Below are 21,747 nucleotides of genomic sequence, written 5' to 3'. Positions count from 1 at the left end.
CTCTATTCCTTGTTTTACCATGAAATACTGAATTAGCTAATAACAGTGATTTTTAAAAATATATTTCTTTAGTCTATATACCAATTATTCATATAGAAGTCAAAAACTAGCTTTAAATTTCAAGACTATGGTTTATACATTTAAGAAAGACTTAAATTCAACAATTTACAAATGATTATACTAAGGATTTACCCAAATGATTACAAATGACAATAAAAATTAACACTGAAGCTTTCAAACATTAGGATTTTACAATCTGATGTTATTTCTAAAATCCTTTTACCCAGATCATATAAAAGGCATTCATTATGAAGCAAACCCTAAATAAAAAATAAATTTATATAAAAGGGCATATTTTGCTTTAGTCATCAATTAAAAATATTTATCATGGCAATCCCTTAGTATAACTCAAATGTTAGAAACAAAATCATTTCAAAAATTTACACCTGTATTGCTTTAATTTTTACAACCCAAAATATTATGTTCAACTATTCTGTATACACGTACAGATCAATATTCTTTTAGCGGTGCTCACTGCCAGTCTCTTGCCTAGGTCTCTTTAGATAGGTAAACGCCAGAGACCCACCTTGTGCTGCTCAATGGCGTCTATCCACTGCTGTCTGTGATCTGGATCTTGAGCACGAAGATACCAAACGCTATCATTTACACTAATATCAAATCGGCATTCATCAAAATCATGAGGCTGTGGGAGAAAAAAAGGGAGAAAAGGAAAAGCAAAGCTAATTATATTCTTAGAAGTATTATACTCCACAGCAAAAACATGAACATACCCATTCTGGCCGGTGAGAGACTGTTGTTATTCTTTTTGTACTCAAATAACTTTTTGAAGATATTTCAGATAAAGAGTACAGCAAGGGTAAAATTACCAAAAACCATGCTCATTCACTATTTCTACAAATGGACTGACACATGAACTACAGACATGTTTTTAAAAAAGAGGTAAAATATTTTCCATCAAACGCTTTGAGTCAGTGTAAAGTAGTGGGAATATCACTGAAAGCACAATTTTAAAAAGGGCAAAAGTAAGTTTTACAAAAGACATTTACTGATATTTTTCTGCTTTCATTATTCAAAAGTAAATTCTCATCAATAGTCTTATTTCATTAAATTTGATAAGCAAGAGATTTTTATATTCTATCAAAAAATAACACTAACATCCTTCTAAATATCTCAAAGATAACTTCCAGGCTTTTTTACATCGTTTATTTTAATAGCCAAGAGAGTCTCTAATGAAAAGCAAAAGTGAACTGAACACTGCATCAGACCCATGTTAGAGGAAACCGCCTTCATCAAAATGTAAGCAATCAGTGCAAATGTAAAACATCTGGTTCAGTGTTTCACAGTCTTCAAAACAATATACAAAATAGATATTTTATAAACTTGTTTTTCTCTCAGTGAATGAGTTCAAATATGACAAGATCGTATTACAAATACAACCTCTTCTTCTACTGGATAAAGTACAATGTCCTCTTCTGTGAACTAGCTTAGCCTTAGAGGAGAGACTCCTCCCTGGTCTATATAGAAATAAACTTACTAGCTGAATGCAATCTACATATTGTGTTTATTCTCTCCCACCTTTAACAGTATCAATCTTTTATCTCATCAGTTATTCAACAAAAACAATATAAGCTAATTCCACAATGTTCTTTAGCCTATGAATCCATTTCTCTTTTAATATTAAGACAACTAATTCACGGTTCTGACTGGCTAAGAGATAACAGTTAAAGCTCTGAGTCACTATGTGCTGGGCATCACAGTGAGGACTACAGTGGGAGGGAGAGGAGAGACAGGAAGAGACAAGGCTGCAAACCCTGCTCCAGTCACTATGAATACAGAAATGTGCAAAAGACAACTTCAACACTCAAAAATACGACTGTGAACTGAAAGCTAAATATTCATAAATCTTGAGAATGAAGTCCAGTCATTAAGAAAAGCTTTTGGAGGAAGGAAAGCATATGTACTATCTGAAGAACAAAGCAAATAATTTATCCGATCAGTCTACTGTTCTAAATAGCCCAGAGGTTTTTAAACTTTTACTCTGAGATATAATCATTATTATATTTCTAGTGACTATTCTTAAAAAGGATTTAATTTTATATAGTGTTTAATATTTTCATTAAAGCTTTAGAAAATAAAAAGGTAATATATATATACAGTCATTGCTTATTTTTTGCTGGGGATTGTTTCAAGGACTCCTTTGGACACCAGAATTTCAGATGCCTAAGTCCCACACATAAAACAGCTCAGTACAAACCAGCTCTCCCTATCTGCAGATGCTGAGCTAGTGGATATGGAGGGTCACCTATTGTTCAAAATTTACTAGTTTCCCCAGCCAATTCTTTTTCCAGCTTTCATATCTTCAAAATTTCCTTTTAATCTTCCAAAGAGTCCTATGCCACATTTTAAATATTCCTAAAAACAGAAACTTGCCAGTAAGATTTCTCTGGGTGTGAGTGACTTAATAAAACCTGAAATCAACATAAGTAAACTTTGCCAAATTACTACATCTGTTATGTTTTCTTTCCCCTATGTTTCAAAGTTTCAATATATGGAGAACTTTAAGCCCTTAATAGATAAAAATGTTATACATAGGAATGGAATAAAATGATACTCTACAAATCTAGAATTAAAGAATTTGAAAACTTCATTTGAATGTCACATTTATATGAGAAGCAGTATCTCAATATCTGCTCAAAGAGATGGAGCTGACAGAAAGTGTACACAAAGTAGCCATCTCTACCATCAGCAGTCTGAGGGATAGGTGGCACAGAAGGGGGATCTACCAATTTTTAGGTGGTAGTACGTAAACGACACAGAAGCTTTGCATCCCTAAAAAGTCAAGACGTGCAGGAAGCTAAATCTACAAGGCTAAAGAAATGACAGATTTGTTAAGAGGTGTGTTTAGGAGGGTAAATCAAAGTCTAGACAAAAAGTTTACACCATGTCTCAACACACACATTCTCAAACACATAATACAACAGTCTCCCTTTATCTATGAGAAATATATCTCAAGACCCCCAGTGGATGCCTGAAACTGTAGGCAGTACCAAATCCTACAGAGAGAACTGACCTGCGAACGACAGCAGGATTAGGGGTCTGGTGCTGCAGAAAGCCTGAGTGTCTTACAGTCATTCCTCTGCATCTGGGACTCACCATCCTGGAATTCAACCACTCCTGGATTGGGCAGTCCTATAGGCATTATACACTACTGAAAAATCCTGGGTTTAAGTGGAGCTGTGGGGTTCAAACCTGTGTTGTTCAAGGGTCAACTGCCCTATGTGTTTTCCTATACAGGTATTAAGGAGCAGGCAGTATACACAGCCAGAGAAGGCAATGGCACCCCACTTCAGGACTCCTGCCTGGAAAATCCCATGGACAGGAGCCTGGTGGGCTGCCGTCTATGGGATCACACAGTCGGACACGACTGAGCGCCTTCACTTTCACTTTTCACTTTCATGCACTGGAGAAGGAAATGGCAACCCACTCCAGTGTTCTTGCCTGGAGAATCCCAGGGACAGGGGAGCCTGGTAGGCTGCTGTCTATGGGGTCACACAGAGTCGGACACGACTGAAGCGACTCAGCAGCAGCAGCAGTATACACAGCATGGATATGGACAAAGGAACAAGCCATGGCCCACCAGGGACAGAGCAGCCTGCATGAGATTTCATTATGCTGCTCAAAATAATGTGCCATTTAAAATTTACCAACTGTTTATTTCTGGAATTTTCCACTTAATACTTTCAGATCTTATAGGTAACTAAAACTGCAGAAATCAAAACTGCTGATGGGGTGGGGGGAACCACTGTAGATAGTTAGACTTTAATTCAAAGAAAACTAATCTTTACTTAGAATTTCATTGTGGATATTTTATTTATCATGCTGCTGCTAAGTTGCTTCAGTCGTGTCCGACTCTGTGTGACCCCATAGATGGCAGCCCACCAGCTCCCCCGTCCCTGGGATTCTCCAGGCAAGAACACTGGAGTGGGTTGCCATTTCCTTCTCCAATGCATGAAAGTGAAAAGTGAAAGTGAAGTCATGGATTACTCTAAAAAAAAAACCACAAATACTATTTATCTTGATTACTGAGTTTTTTGATGCTATCTTAAATTTTACAACTTAAGTTAGTCCCTCGTTGGTCTTATCCTAGTTGCAGCCCTGACAGATGATTAGGAGAAAACCAATAAGGGATAAAGAACAAAATTAGATGAAAAAATACAAGAGGTGGTAGATGTAAGAGATGACATGAGCTATCTTCAGAAAAAAATAACTGAAAAATCTAAAGAAGAGATAAACCAGCAAGCAATGAAAAGCTAAAAGAGCTAAGAAAAAAGAAATGAGTTGAAACTACATCAGAAGCAGCAATAAAAAGCAAGCAAGTCTGTTTTCTAAACAGAAAGAGAAATATACAAAGTAAAAGAAATATAATGAGTGAACAAAGGAGGTCAAGCAAATGATTTAAGTGGTATTTTAAAAGAGGAAAATGCAATAAATGTAACAAAAAAATTCAAAGATACTATCTTTGCTTCTTTTTTTAATCTTTTAGCCCCACCAGGCAGGCATGTAGGATCTCTGGCCCTAGGGATCTTAGTTTTCTGACCAGGGATTGAAGCTGCGACCCCTGTACCAGCAGCACAGAGTCTTGACCACTGAACCACCAGGGAAGTCCCGATACTACCTTTAAATGAAATGTTCAAATCACAGATCCAAAAGATATATTATACCCAGGAAAAAGGGTTGCAGGAAATAAACTCAATCTGAAGGCTCATTCTGTGAAATCAATTTAAGAAGAAACAATGATTCTCAAGCTTTTTCCATTGTCACCCCTACTCCAAGGGAAAACAAATTCTCCTTAGTGAGAGCGATCAAACAGTAAGAACTAAGATTTTGTCCAGCTGATTTTTCTTGGAGGCCACATAAGATATTGTAAATACCAAGATTATTTCACTTTCCCAAGAACCAAGTATAGGGGCCCACTGAGAATGAGAATGCACATGCTAGGGAAGAAGGCCAACAATATAAAAGAAAACGTAGACAGGCCTCATCCTTAACCATGTCAACATTCACTCTCAACAACAACAGACGTATCAAAAGGTGAACTGGCATTTATATCTACTCTTGGTCTGTCTTACTTGTTCTTAGGGCTGCTCTAACAGGAAAACCCAGCATACACTGGGCAGGTTTTTTGATTGTTTTATTAGTGAAGTTTTACAATCTAACTACGTGGCGTGTGCTGCATGCTCAGTCGCTAAGTCGCGTTTGACTCTTTGCGACCCAGTGGACTGCAGCCCGCCAAGTTCCTCTGTCCATAGGACTCTTCAGGCAAGAACACTGGACAGGGTTGCCATTCCCTCCTCCAGGGGATCTTCCCATCCCAGGGATGGAACCCATGTCTCCTGCGCTGGCAGGCAGACTCTTTACCTCTGAGCCCTGGGAGCCCCAGAGGTAGCTTTAACAACAGAAATTTCTCACAGTTCTGGAGGTTGGAAGTCCAAGCTCAGGGTATGAGCACGGGAGGGCGCTCAGTGAGGGCCTTTTTTTCCGGTTTGCCAACGGCTACTGTCTAGGTATGTCGTCATGTGGAGGACAGAGAGCTCTCGGGTTTCTTCATCCTCTCATAAGGGTACCAGTGTCACCATGGGGGCTGTACTTACATGACCTCAACTAAATCCAAATTCCTCCCAAAGGCCCCACTTCCAGATTACCATCACAGTGAGAATTAAGGCTTTAACACATACCACAGCATCCATTATCTATCAAAATACCCTTACAGGAAAAGGAGCATATATCCACAAAGAAAAAGAAGGAAAACAGTTGCCAACAAAATTTGAAGCTGGAATGTGATAACTGACACTAACAGGTCTGAATATGCTGAAAAGTAAATACACACAAGGGAAAAGACAAAAAAAGCCATTTGCTTTGGAGGCATCAAGTAGCACTAAAGGTGAAGGCACGGGAAGAGCTGAAACAAAACTAATCAAAAGTTGTTAAAAAGCGGAACTAGAGCCCTGGAACCTCATCTGCCCATCCCACTGAGCAGTAACATTAGAGGCCCCACCGTTCGGAGAGCTGGTACCAGACAGGTGGAGGAAGAAGGCACATTCCTATAAACGAGGAAAGGTGAAAAAAGCAGATAAGGGACAGTGTTCATATTAGGGATTCTTTCCCTTCCTTGATTCCCGAAAGTCCTGTGCCCATACTTGTTCCTTCTATCTCCTTCTGCCTGTAAGGAAGATTCATCTACAGGAAAACTAAGTAATCCGAGAGAAAAGACATACAGCAATAATACTTAAGGGTTTCATAACTGGGCACTTAATCAGTACGAAAGTTCTAAACCACAAAGATATAGAAAAATTACCTTTCAGAACCGGAAGATATGCTTCATCAAAATGAAGAAGTAACCAAGAGAATTAAGAAGCAATGGAGATCCAGGAAAAGAAGCAGCAAAGGGACTTCCCAGGAAGACATTAAGGAAAATGCCCACAGCAGAGTTATGCAGAAGACGGAAAATTCTAGATTAGCACAGTATGACAGGATGATTTAGAAGGAATCTCTCTAGTGGGAGGAAAAGTGGAATGAAAAGATTAACTAAAAAAGTTAAACTCAGTGGAGAGGGTGTAGGAAGATTTCCCTAAAATTCAAAGAAAGCCAACCAAATTTTAATAAAGTTTGACATATAATTAATATATAATAAACTATTTATCCATTTAATGTGTACAATTCAATGGCATTTTTACTTGTATAGAACCCATGAAATCAATACCATATCAGGACGGAAATGTTTTCATCTCTGGAGCCCCCAAAGGACTTATCCTGCCTGCAGAACATCTATTCCTCTATCACCAGCTTCCAGAAACCAAGGATCTTCTTCCTTTCACTGTATATTAGTGTTCACTTTTTCTAAATTTATATAAATGTAATCAGATAGTAAATACTGTTTTTACTTGGTATAACTATCTTGAGATTTACTCATACTGCTGTGTCTTATTGATAACTTCTTCTTCTTATTGCTGAGAAGAATTTAATAATGCTGGATATGACACATTTTACTTATTCATACCTGCGGTTGGTCAAAAGTTCATGTCTTGTAGGGATACAAATTTTTACGTCTTTTTTTAAATTATTTTTACTTTATTTTACTTTACAATACTGTATTGGTTTTGCCATACATTGACATGAATCCGATTTTATTTATTTATTTATTTTTTAAATTTTATTTTTACTTTATTTTACTTTACAATACTGTATTGGTTTTGCCATACACTGACATGAATCCGAAATTTTTACTTCTTTGGACTTAGAAATGGGCTGACTGACTCATAAAATAGACAAACAGTTTCTTTAAAGAACTGACAAAAGTAGCTGCAGCCATTTTACCTTCTTACTGGCAGTCTATCAAATCTACTTATTACTCCACATCCTTGCTTGATTTACTTATAAGATCTCTATTCTGTTCCCCTGATCTATAATGTCTATTCTTACTCCAAAACCAGTATTTTAATTATTGCTGCTTAACAACAGCAAATCTTGAAATCATGTAGTATTACATCCTCAAACTAAACTCTTCTTTCAAAAACCTGCTTTGGTTAGTCTAGGTAGTTTGCATTACATAATTTATGCTTCCAGATAAATTGTATTACCAAGGGCATTAGTATCTTAGATTTCCTATAGATTATTATGTTAAGATGTGATACTTTAACAATGCTGAGGCTTCTAATCTATGAACATAATATCTCTCCATTTAGGTCTTCTTTATCTTGACAATTTCACACAGTTTGCAGGTAACAGTGTCCAAAATACAGTATATAACGTTAGACTGATTCCTGAGGTAATTTTTTTATGCTACTGTGTGTGGAATTGTTTTAAAAATTCAGTTAGTGTTACTAAGAGTTCACACACCACAAATGAAAGATCCTGCCTGCCACAATGAGAATCAAAGATCGCACAGGCCATAACCAAGATGCAGCCCAGCCAAATAAGTATTTTTTAAAAGCCAGTTTGCTTAGTGTATATGATAGTACATTTTGTAACTGTATATTAACTTTATATTCTACAGGGTTCCCTTGTGGTTCAGCTGGTAAAGTAAAGAACCCACCTGCAATGCAGGAGGCCTGGGTTCGATTCCTGGGTTGGGAACATCTCCTGGAGAAGGGAAAGGCTACCCACTCCAGTATTCTGGCCTGGAGAACTCCATGGGCTGTACAGTCCACCGGGTCACAAAGAGTCAGATAAGACTAAGCAAGTTTCACTATATTCTACAATCCTGCAAAATTCACTTAGTAGTTGTCAAAACTGTTTACCTAATAAATGTGAAGGAATTTATAAAGAACAACGTCGGGCTTCTCTGACAGCTCAGTTGGTAAAGAATCCACCTGTAATGCAGGAGACTCCAATTCGATTCCTGGGTCAGGAAGATTCGCTGGAGAAGGGATAGGCTACCCTATTATTATTAATTATCTATTATTAATTATTACCCTATTATATAGTATTCTTGGGTTTCCCTTGTGGCTCAGCTGGTAAAGAATCCACCTGCAATGAGGGAGACCTGGGTTTGATCCCTGGGTTGGGAAGATCCCCTGGAGAAGGGAAAGGCTACCCACTTCAGTACTCTGACCTGGAGAATTCCAAACACTGTATAGTTCATGGGTCTCAAAGAGTCAGATACGATTGAGCGACGTTCACTTTCACTTTCAGAAAATGATGTCACCTGCAAACAGCTTTACTTTAGCCTCTCTGATATTTATGTCTTTATATATATATATATATTTTTGCCTTACTGAAATGACCAGGATGTCCAGAACAATGTTAAACAGAAGTGGTAAGGGCAGATATCTTTGCCCTATATCTAATCTTAGGGGAAAGGCATAGTATTTCACAATTAAGCTTGATGTCAGTTGTGTGCTTTTGTGGATGTCTTTCATTAGGTTGATGTTATTTCTAGTTCTCTAAGAATTTTTATTTTCAATACTAAGTAGTATTGAATTTTGTCAAACACTTCTCTCTTTTTTACTTGTCGGCCTTTACTGAAATTTGTTACAAATTTTTCTCTTTCGTTTGTTAATACAGTGAACTGAAACGACTGAGGCATGGTTATACTGTCCACATAATGTGTGTTGTAAAGAGTCTGTGTAAGATTGGGATTATTTCATTGAATGTATGAAAGAATATGGTGGTGAAATCCTATGGGTGTGTTTCCTTGGTTAGGCAGGAATTTGAAAATTCAATGTTTTAGCCATTGGCTTATTTACATTTTTAGTGTCTTAAAAGCAGTAAGAGGGGAAAATATAACCCTGTGCTGTGCTTAGTCTTTCGGTTGTGTCTGACTCTTTGCAATCCCATGGACTATAGCCCACCAGGCTCCCCTGTCCAAGGGGACTCTCCAGGCAGGAATACTGGAGTGGGGTGCCATGCCCCTCTCCAGGAAAATATAACCTTATTATTTACCCACATATTTATTTTCTCTATGCTCTTCATTAGCTCCTAAAGATCTGACTTTGCCTCTAGTGTATTTCCCTTCAGCAAGAAAAACTTCCTTTAGCATCTGTTAAGGCAGGCCCACCCACAACAAGTTCTCTTAATTTTCCTTCATCTGAAAACATCTTTATTTCATTCCATTTCTGAAGGATAATTTTCACTGAATCCAGAGTTCTGAATGGAAAGCTTTTGTCTTTGAGCCTCTAGGGTTTCTAATGAGAAGTGTATGGTAACTTGAATCACTGTCCCCAGTATGTGTGGTATTTCTCCATGGCTACTTGCAGCATTTTGTTACCTCTGGCTTTCACAGTTTGACTATGATTACTATGATTATCCTGTTATGTGTCTGTTAAGTTTCGTGAATCTGTAAATTTATATTTTTCACCAAATCTGCTAAGATTTTACTATAATTTCCTCTATTTTTTTTTACCCTTTTCCCTCTCCTGAGACTTCTAAAGGCCATTTAATTAGAAATTGCCTCAGAGATCCCTGACATTCTGCTCATTTAAAAACAAACACAGAATCCTAAACATCTGTTATTAAGAATCACTTCTTTCGCTCTAAATTCAAAATCTTGATTTTCTGTCATCTTCATCTGCTACAAATCCTATGCAGTGAATGTTTTTCATTTCAGATGTATTCTTTGTCTCTTCTTAGTTTCAGCTACTTTTATTCATTATAAGCGTATTTTCTTTTACCTTAAAAAATTATAAATAATTATAATTTACCTCAAATTATTATAAAAATAATTTTATTTTAAAACCTTTGTCAGATAATTCCAATATCTTTAACTTTGCAATTATTCATGTCTTTGTCCTTGAGAATGTGTTTCAATTTCCTGGCTCTTTGTATGTTGAGTGAGTTTATCTTGGACATTGCGAATGGTAGGTTATGAACTCTGGATTCTATTGTATTATTCTGAAAAATACTATTGTTTTGTTTCGAAACAAAAATAGTGGGCAAAAATTTCTGCAGACCAATTCTTTTGTGTGTTTAATGGGCAGCATCTAGGACCTTAGTTCAGAAGGTTTTGGTCTGGCCTAACACTGCTGAGGATCAGGTACAAATCTGCACAGAGGGTTAAACTCAGAATTTGGGGTTCTTCTTCTCTGGCTCTTTTTTTTCTAGATTATTCATTAACTGTGCCCCTTCTGGTTCTTACAGTTAAAAAGATGGCAGTTTTCTTTAAAGGAGTTTGAGCATCCCCAAGTCTCTGCCACAGTGGCAGTAACTCAGGTAACACCCCAGACTTCTTTCCAATCTGCCTCATGCACACATGGCTCAGGAGTCAGCCAGAGACTTGGGGAGCGTTTATACACACAATTTTGAATTCCCCTTCTTTGGCTTCTCATTTGTGGGATTCCCTCATTCTCCAGCAGCCCCAGATAGCAAGAAAGAAGAAAAAACTTGTGCTTTTGTTTGTCTACTGCTCCCCATTAGTATCTAACCAGCAGAGACTGTTAGCCCTGGCAACGGCAGTCAGCTCCAGTTTGCATATTCATTTAGAATTCCCCAAACCAGACTCACTGAAGTATAAGGGGTGGGGGAGGACAGGCTAAGCAGCATGCTTATTTGTGCCACAGAACCACAGAAAGAATAAAAGAATGAGAATCAGTAATTTGAAGCTACAAACAGGTTGATTAAAAGAAACAATTAGTCTGCCTAGACGACATCTCTAAAAATAGCCAAACTCCAGCAGATTAGAGGTTTTCTATTTGGGTATGTTAAACTAAAGGAACCCCTAAACTAATGGATATCAAGGAAGGCTGAGGAAAGGGTGCAATATTTAAAAGAGGAAGACAAAGTCTATAGCGAGTAATAAGATCCCACTCCCACCACAAGATTCCACCTACCCAAAGCAATCAAGGAGTACGTCAAGGCTGTATATTGTCACCCTGCTTATTTAACTTCTATGCAGAGTGCGTCATGAGAAATGCTGGACTGGACGAAGCACAAGCTGGAGTCAAGATTGCTGGGACAAATATCAATAACCTCAGACATGCAGCTGACACGATCCTTATGGCAGAAAGTGAAGAACTAAAGAGCCTCTTGATGCAAGTAAAAGAGGACAGTGAAAAAGTTGGCTTAAAGTTCAACATTCAGAAAACTAAGATCATGGCATTTGGTCCCGTCACTTCATGGCAAATAGATGGGGAAACAGTGGAAAGAGTGACAGACTTTATTTGGGGGGCTCCAAAATCACTGCAGATGGTGACTGCAGTCATGAAATTAAAAGACGCTTGCTCCTTGGAAGAAAAGTTATGATCAACCTAGACAGCTTATTAAAAAGCAGAGACATTACTTTGCCAATAAAGGTCCATTTAGTCAAAGCTATGGTTTCTCCAGTAGTCATGTATGGATGTGAGAGTTGGACTATAAATAAAGCTGATCACCAAAGAATTGATGCTTTTGAACTGTGGTGTTGGAGAAGACTCTTGAACTGCAAGGAGATCCAATTAGTCCATCCTAAAGAAAATCAGTCCTGAGTATTCACTGGAAGGACTGATGCTGAAACTCCAATATTTTGGCCACCTGATGTGAAGAACTAACTCATTTGAAAAGACCCTGATGCTGGGAAAAACTAGAGGTGGGAGGAGAAGGGGATGACAGAAGATGAGATGGTTGGATGGCATCACCAACTCAATGGACATGAGTTTGAGTAAACTCCTGGAGTTGGTGATGGACAGGGAGGCCTGGCGTGCTGCGGCTCATGGGGTCGCAAAGAGTCAGATACGACGAAGCGACTGGACTGAACTGAAAGTAATCAAGGCTCTTAGAGATATGGGTGATTCCTGGGCTAGAATAGGTAAGGTACACAATGAACTTGGAAAATCTTGAGCTTAAAAGTAAGGGGGTACTTTTTAGAGGTGGGGAGGTGGTCCTGGGGGAGAATGCCAAAAAGACCAAAGAAACAGCTCTAAAGAACTTCAGTTAACCAAATCAAGGGCAATTAGATCATCAAAATACCTAAGTACAGTAGTGGATTATAGTTCACTGAATAATTCAAGAATATATGAGTCCATTCTGTTAACAAATGTAACAAAAGCAGGGCTTTTAAAGAACAAAAAAGAATTCTGACATAAATGTGAAAATGGTTTACAGAACTGGAAAATCTCCATTTTTCAATCATTACAGAAATCAGGGTTAGGCAGGCATCATAAAAGATTACTAAATCAAAAAGGGGGAAAAGTCTGATGAAGAACAGGATTTTTATACATGGTCTTAAACATCTTCCCAGAGAGCTAACATTTTAATTTCAAGGAAAAGAACAGTCACTACAAGCAGGAAAACTGGACAATCCCTTGATTGGATGATTGAAATTCACATCACATGAGATGCAGACAGAAACATGGGCCTCTGCTGTGGTGTCCTGAGAAGGATGTCATATCATCTGGTAGGTATTTGACCAAGGATGAACAACCTGCATCTAATCATGAAGAACTGTAAGACCAACTCTGAATGAATAAAATTCTATGAAATAACTAGTTTATATTTTTTAAAAACATGAATGTTGTGCCAGGCAAAGAACAGCTAAGGAACTGCTCCAGATTTAAAAAAAGAGAGAGAGAGACATGAAAATTAAATGCAATATATACTCTGAACTGGATTCGGACTGGAAGGAAAAAAATATGCTATAAAGGAAACTGCTGGAATAAGTGATAAATGTAGACTGTAGATTAGAAAAAGGTATTACATGAAACTTCTTGTATTTTTGATAGCCAAATTACATACTGAGGAGGAGAATATCTTTTGGAAATTATACACTAAAGTATGCATGATGTATACTATGTATTCTCAAATGACCAAGAAAAAAAAAAGTGTGTGTGTGTGTGTAGAGGGAAACAATGGTGAAAAGGAAATAATGTTAAAATACTGCTGATCACTTACTGGCCTTTCAGCTAAGACGAAGAGTAAAATGCTGGTGAATCTAGGTGTTCTTGGGAGTTATCGACGTTACTCTGACAACTTTTCTGTATGAAGTTATTTTAAAATAAAAAGTTAAAAATGATACATTAAAAGATACCAGTAATCAACTCTATGCTTTCTCTACTATCAACAGTTCCCTGTGAGAGTCAGTTGCTCAATCTCTCCTTGTGTCACATTGTCAAGGGAAGCCAATGTCATCAAACATTTGAGAAAACTTCTAACATTAAAATCAAAGACTAAACACACCAGGGGCGGGAGGGCAGAATTCTGAGGAAATCAATGATGTAAGGACCAAAAGATAAATTTATATACACATGGACACAATGTGATTTATGCACACACAAACACGCACAACTTGTAACTCTCAACAGGCCCTCTTCCTTGACATGTTGACTTTTGAGGTAACTGCCTCCTCCATCTTCTCTTGAACGCCTAAGAGGCATCTCAATATATCCTAAACTGATTAGCTGATTTACTTCCCAAACTTCTCCTCTTGCAGGCTTCCTTCCATATTTCTGTAAATGGTGACTATGGCTTGCTTAGACCTGAAATCATCTGACTCCTCATGTTCCTCACACCTCACAAGGAATCCATCAACAAATCTGCAAATTTTATCAGCTCTACCTTCAGAATAATCTGGAATCCATTTCTCATAATCTTCACGAACACAACTCTGGTCCAAGCCACCAACCACTGTTTCTCTTCTGCATTACTTGCAAGAGCCTCCTACGGCTGCCTGATTTTATTTTCCTGCTTCCATTCCTGCCTCCGACAATTTATTCTTAACACAGCAGCCAAAAGCGATCCTGTTACAAGGATCAAATCACTCCTCTGCTCAAGCCTCCAATAACTTCCCAGCTCACTCAGCATGAAAGCCAAAGTACTTTATAACGATTAACAGTCAGGCTCTACGTGGTCAGGTCCCACAACCTCCTGCCTTCTTTGTCTACTCCACTCCAGCCATACAGGCCTGCTTACAATTGTTTCAAGTCGTCCAGGAGGGTCTTTACAACTGCTGCTCCTTTCCCAGTCACCTCTCCCCTTACTCCTTTTCCTCTTTGAAATTTCTTTTCAAATACCCCATTTCACTTATTATAAAAACTACCCCCTTTATCTCTAAAACATGGACAAATCTTACAATTTGATATCAACTAAAACTGGTAATGTGGCATATAAAATAATGGCTTATTGTAAGTTTAGTGACATCAAACTCATTAAAATACCGGTAATACTTTGCCAGGGAAACCTTCCTAAATCACCCTATAAAAAATGATGCTTAAAAAACAAAACTTTCTTAACAAATATGTGTTAGTTTAAGAGAGCAGATTCGAGAACAGATTCCCAGACAAGGTCACTCTGATTAACTCCAAGGCCCCTAGCTGCAAATTATCTTCCCCCCAGTTTTTTGTTTTTGTTCCCCCCAATAGTAAGGAGGCCTGTATGGCTGGAGTGGAGTAGACAAAGAAGGCAGGAGGTTGTGGGACCTGACCACGTAGAGCCTGACTGTGCGTCGTTATAAAGTACTTTGGCTTTCATGCTGAGTGAGCTGGGAAGTTATTGGAGGCTTGAGCAGAGGAGTGATTTGATCCTTGTAACAGGATCACTTTTGTAAACCTAATTTGCAAATCTTCAGAAAAATACGCAGGAGAAGAAAATTATAAATATTCATTATTCAACTTTTTTCTTTTAACATATTGACGTAATATACCCTCTGGGTAGTTTGCCTCTTATTTTTACCTCAATTTTGATAATTTCTGAATAAACAAAATGGCTTAAATTTCTGTCCTCAAATAAAGGGCTGACCATGATCCAGGCAGCCTCAATTTTTTCATTTTTAATATGCTGTGACATGAGTGCAGTCCGATGCAGTGGTCACTAGGCAGGTGTGACTGATTTGAACCGAGATGTGCTGGAAATGTAAAATGTCAATACACTCTGCATTTTGAAGGCTTGGCATGAAACATCTTAGTAATAATATTTTATGACTATAAATCAGGATAATATTTTAGATATATAAAGTTAAATAAAATATAGTAAATTAATCCTTTGTAACTAGAAAACTTTTAATTACACATATGTGACTTGCCAGGTGGCACCAGTGGTAAAGGACCTGCCTGCCAATGCGGGAGATGTAAGAGACGTGGGTTCGATCCTTGCATCAGGAAGATCCCCTGGAGAAGAGCAGAGCAACCCACTCTAGTATTCTCGCCTGGAAAATCTCCACGGAGGAGCCTGGTGGGCTACAGTCCATAGGGTCTCAAAGAGTCCAACAAGACTGAAGCGACTTAGCACATAACACGTGTGGCTTGCACTTGGGACTCACATTTTATTTCTACTAGACAAACACGATTTAAAGCATTCATTCATCTATCTATCCATGTTACCAACTAACAGATAAAATAGTTATGAGTACCTCTGATTTACCAAGTACTAGTCAAGGCACCCAGGATATAGTGATGAGGAAGAACAGGCACAGTCCCTAACTGCAGAGCTCACATTAACCAAATCGTAAGAACTGTAAAACTTCAACCGCAACTACAGATAAGAAAGGTGTACTGTGTTAAGAAAGCCTATAATGAAGAAGTAACCTAGTCAAGGAAACCAAAGAAGCCTTCCCAAGTAGTAGTACCTCTACTGGTACTACTTAGAGGAAGTACTCTAACCTCTGCCAGTAGAGGCAGGATAAAATGGAATAACGTAATAACATTCCAGAGAGCAAGAAAAGAACATGAGAAGATCTGCGGCAGGAGAGAACAAGCCTAGATGAGGCACTGAAAGAAGAGCAGCGTGACTGGAGGTAATACCATGAGGGGGAATCTGGTGAGATGAGGTTTACGGAGGCAGACAATACAAAACCTTATAACCCAGGAAAGGCTGGAGGCTGGAAGGAAAAGAATAGTATAAGGTAACTTCTTTCCTCACTGCGCCTGAAATACCTCATTTCACTTAGAAATTTAGAAATATTCTCTCATCTTCAATTACTTGAGGAGACATTAATAATAGACTCAAAAGAAAATTCCAATGCTACAAAAGTGTTCTGTACAGTCCTGTGAAATGCAGGAGTTCATGTGCCCCTGTGCAAATCTGATGAAACTTTCAAACTCCTCAGATCAATATTTTCAAAAGTATAAAACAAAACACCTAGATTATGAAGAAAATAAGTTAGACAAAACTCATAATGAAAGTTTAAAATTAATATATAATAATATATGTATTAGCTTATGGGTGTTAGTCCCTTAGTCATGTCCGACTCTTTGTGACCCTGTGGACTGTAGCCCGCCAGGCTCCTCTGCCCATGGGATTCTTCAGGCAGGAATACTGGAGTGGGTTGCCATTTCCTTCTCCAGGGGATCTTCCTGACCCAGAGATTGAACCCAGACCTCCTGCATTGCAGGCAGATTCTTTACCATCTGAGCTACAGGGAAGTCCTATTAGCTTATACTTACAAATTAACAGCAAGAGGCAGGTAGTGATATTTTGAGATATCTGCAATATATGTCATGCCATGTGATGCTATCTATTTCTGTTGGTGAAAAAGTCACAGACACAACATTACTGTGATTTCTGTCTGCACTAATAATTAAAGAAAATGACAAATATCAGCTAAAAGTCAGTGAACATAAAATTATAATCTTTTCTCACCATCTTTGCAAATCCCTTGTGGACTTGTAATGAAATTTTATTGTTAATAGTCTACAATTAAATAGAGGATAACCTACTTGTCACAAGAATCATAAAAAGCAAACTTTTGCATCCATGCACATTTCCTATTATGATAAAGTTATACTATTTCATAGCAAGTAAACATTTAAATCAACATCTTTTGATATGCTGCACTCTGCTAAGTCGCTTCAGTCATGTCCGACTCTGTGTGACCCCAGAGATGGCAGCCCACCAGGCTCCCCCGTCCCTGGGATTCTCCAGGCAAGAACACTGGAGTGGGTTGCCATTTCCTTCTCCAATGCATGAAAGTGAAAAGTGAAAGTGAAGTCACTCAGTTGTGTCCGACTCTTCGCGATTCCATGGACTGCAGCCCACCAGGCTCCTCCATCCATGGGATTTTCCAGGCAAGAGTACTGGAGTGGAGTGCCGTTGCCTTCTACTTAAAACATATCTTGGGCAAGACATAACATTATTTAGCTCCAGTCATCTTTTTCCCAGTGGGGCTTCCTGCCAGTGTAGGAGACATGACACCCAGGTTCAGTCCCTGGGTTGGAAGAATCCCCTGGAGAAGGAAATGGCAACCCACTCCAGTATTCTTGCCTGGAGAATCCCACTGACAGAGGAGCCTGGTGGAATACAGTCCATGGGGTCACAAAGAGTTAGACACAACTGAAGCAACTTGGCACACATGCATCGTCTTCAAAAATTCTGAAAAACATCTAACAACTTATGAAGATCAAATCCACATCAGAAATGAAAAATTTTGCTATTATTCAACTGACAGCCTTTTATAAAGGCATTATGCTAGGCACTAGAAATCATAATTCAGTAAAGGAACTTTAATTCAAAATAACTGATTGTAGAATCCCAAATACACTATATTTATAATGAAAACACTACTAATATGTTCCCAAATTTTACCACAATTTATTTGACTGTAACTGCTTTAAGATCAAAGTACATTTTAATGACCTTTGCTCTGAAAAAGCTGATTCCTTCCAAGTCTTCTAAATAGTAAAAACAACTTAGTAACTTGAAAATATTCATGTCTTTGCCAAAACAGATTTACTTTCACACAGAACCTGCAAATACAACAGGAATCTGGTTTTAACAAGTCTTCTAGATGATTCTAGATGAACACGTGTTTGGGAATAACTGGGCTAAAGGAAATCCTTCCACCTTGCGATAGGAGTGGACAATTACTATTTCTCCCATAACAAGAATCAAAGGCACAAACAAGATAAAAGCATATAGATACAAACGGCAAGCATGCAACATGAGGACATCTCTATCTGCTCATGTGCAAGGAGACCACAATGAAGGCTGAAAGAGTCGGCGTGCAGAGCACCTAGCACGGCTCTCACTGCCCAGTCGTTAGTCTGTCCGTTTCCTTTTCTAAAAATCTTACAGCTCAGACCTAAGAACAAGAAGTGGTTCTTTGAAAACCTGTGGTTTAGGTTGAGCCCAGAGGAAAGACAGGTGTCTGATACTGGATGAGGAAAAAGACATTCTATTACAGGTATTGGAGAATTCAATGGGCAATTTTAGCAGAGAATGCCGAGATATAAGCTAGACAACAGTCAGGCTGGTGTAGAGGATGTTCACTTCTTCTCCTTATGACTATAACTATTTCTTTCCGAGACAATCCCTAGCCTCAACAGTTTCCCAAAGTCTGCAGCCTTGACACACATTATCCATTTAAATTACCAGCAATAAGAGCACAACTAACAGTAATTTCTCTTCTTTATATATTAATATATCACTACTTGATCTCAACGTCAGATCAACTATCAAAGTTGAGAGAGGAAGCAGTTAAGAAAATTAGATGGAATAAACCACCAGTTCATGTCCATTCTCTTACTTGAGCACAGCTACTCTTTTTGCTTTAGGAGAGTGGTTCTAAACTAGCACACATCAGAATTATTTAAAGGGTTTGCTAAGACAGAATTGCGGAGAAGGCAATGGCACCCCACTCCAGTACTCTTACCTGGAAAATCCCATGGACGGAGGAGCCTGGTAGGATGCAGTCCATGGGGTCACTCAGTCGGACACGACTGAGCGACTTCACTTTGACTTTTCACTTTCATGCACTGGAGAAGGAAATGGCAACCCACTCCAGTATTCTTGCCTAGAGAAACCCAGGGATGGGGGAGCCTGGTGGGCTGCCGTCTATGGGGTCGCACAGTCGGACACGACTGAAGCGACTTAGCAGCAGCAGCAAGACAGAATTGCTGTTGTTAAGTCACTAAGTCATGTCTGACTCTTTGTGACCCCATGGACTGCAACATGCCAGGCTTCCCTGTCCTTCACTATTTCCTGGAGTTTGCTCAAACTCATGTCCAGCGATGCTATCCAACCATCTCATCCTCTGCCATCCCCTTCCTCTCTTGCCCTCAATCTTTCACAGCATCAACTCTTTACATCACGTGGCCAAAGTATTGGAGCTTCAGCATCAGTCTTTTCAACGAATATTCAGGTTGACTTTCTTTACGATTGACTGGTTTGATCTCCTTGCAGTCCAAGGGACGCTCAAGAGTCTTCTCCAACACCACAGTTCAAAAGCATCAATTCTTTGGCGCTCGGCCTTCTTTATAATCCAACTCTCACATCCATACATGACTACTGGAAAAACCACAGCTTTGACTAGACAGACCTTTGTCGGCAAAGTAATGTCTCTTCTAATACACTGTAGTGTCTCTTTTAATATACTGTCTAGGTTTGTCACAGCTTTTCTTCCAAGGAGCAAGAGTCTTTTTAATTTTATGGCTGCAGTGACCATCTGCAGTGATTTTGGAGCCCAAGAAAATAAAATCTGTCATTTTTTCCATTTTTTCCCCATCTATTTACCATGAAGTGATGGCACAGGATGCCATCATCTTAGTTTTTTGAATGCTGAGTTTCAAGCCAGTTTTTTCACTCTCCTCTTTTACCTTCATCAAGAGGCTCTTTAGTTCCTCTTCACTTTCTGCCATCTGTATATCTGAGACTATCAATATTTCTCCTGGTAATCTTGATTCCAGCTTGAAATTCATCAAGCCCAGCATTTCGCATGATGTACTCTGCATATAAGTTAAATAAGCAGGGTGACAATATATAGCCTTGACATACTCCTTTACCAATTTGGAACCAATCCATTGTTTTATGTCTGGTTCTAACTGTTGCTTCTTGACTTGCATACAGATTTCTCAGGAGGCAGGTAAGGTGGTCTGGTATTCCTATCATTTGAAGAATATTTCACAGTGACTGTGGTATCCACACAGTCTTAAGGCTTTAGCGTAGTCAATGAAGCATAATGCTGGACTTTATAACCAGAACCTCTTACTCATTAGGTCTGAGGTAGGGCTTGAGAATTTGCATTTCCAACAAGTCCACAGCTGATACTGATACTACTGGCCTGGATATCATATTTTAGGTAAAATGTCAATGGCTCTCTGCTTAAGTTCCTCTTATTTAATATTTCCTTGAAGTAGCACATTTCCCAGAAGAAAGGTCTGTGGAATGTTTGTTTTTTTCTTATTATTATGAGAATTCTCAAAGATATGCAAAAATAATCAACCCCCATGCCACTATTTGGCTTCAACAATTAACTCATAGTCATTTTCATCAACACCCTCTACCAATTTATGCCTGAATAAATGGATTATTCTGAAGCAAATTCAAAACATACCATTTCATCCACAGATGTTTAATTATGTATCTCTAAAATAAAACATTTTTCAAAAACCACAAGAAGTAAATTTTTTAAGACCTTCATATTTTAAAATGCTTTTATCTGCCCTTATACTTCCTTAGTGGTTCAGCTAGATACAGAACTCAATGTTGAAAATATTTCTTCAGAAGGCAAGCATGACCTTTTCCATTTTACCTACCAGGGTTGTTCTCAAAAAGCCCACAGTTATTTTGAATCCTTGTCCTTGTTGTGATCTTACCCCCCACACCCCATCCCTGAATCATTCAGGATATTTTTTCTCCGAAGTGGTCTGACTCACCTCAAAATATGTCTTTCGTGATTTTTTTGTTTGTTTTTCACCTATTATGTTGGATCTTCATTGGCCCTTTCGGTGTGAGAATCCATGCTCTCAACTTCTGTAAATGTTTCTCATATTCTTGCATTGAAAGTTGTTTTCTTTTCTCTCTTTCTGAAGCTCCCACAGTTCACATATCAAATCTTTCTTTAGTTTACCTTTTCTCCTATTTCCTATCCTTTTGCTTTGTGCTACTTTTTGAGAAATGTGTATAATTCTACCTTCCAATTTGTTTGATTTTTTAAATCACTGACCATATTAATCATTTCTAAGAGCTCTTTTTTACCTTCTTCCTTTCTTTTAGTATACTTTTTTGGATTAATGATCCCAAATACTCATCTTAGCTCTTTGAGAAAAGTAACAAATCTTCTTATTTTGTGGAATATTTGAGTAATCTATTGCCTAGTATTACATTTACTCTCTTGATTTCATTTATACTGAAAACTTTCCTCACAGGCCTGGTAGTGTTGACTGTTCATTTCTAAATGTGAGGGATCTAAAAGCTGCCTGAGAGCTGCAAGGCTATGGGTAGTCTAATCAAAGATGGGATTCACTGTGCGATAATCTAGGTAGTCGGGTGACTTTGTTGGGGAAGTTCCAGTGCTATTGTTAGGCATTTCCTCTTAAGGTTGGTCAGATT

At 38.4% G+C, this 21,747-nt stretch overlaps 1 protein-coding gene across 3 annotated transcripts in view; it reads right to left on the bottom strand.

The window, feature by feature from the left end:
* Positions 1 to 21,747, bottom strand: part of COL4A3BP (collagen type IV alpha 3 binding protein) — a 140,891-nt gene that overhangs the window by 96,272 nt on the left and 22,872 nt on the right. For all 3 annotated transcript variants that reach the window (XM_018053702.1, XM_018053700.1, XM_018053701.1), the window contains one exon: positions 587 to 703. In XM_018053702.1, coding sequence (XP_017909191.1) covers positions 587 to 703 — 117 coding nt within the window. The remainder of the gene's footprint in view (positions 1 to 586; positions 704 to 21,747) is intronic.

Source organism: Capra hircus, chromosome 10 (assembly GCF_001704415.2).
Source record: "Capra hircus breed San Clemente chromosome 10, ASM170441v1, whole genome shotgun sequence".
NCBI classification, from domain to species: Eukaryota; Metazoa; Chordata; class Mammalia; order Artiodactyla; family Bovidae; genus Capra; species Capra hircus.
This window is presented reverse-complemented; position numbering and strand designations above follow the sequence as displayed.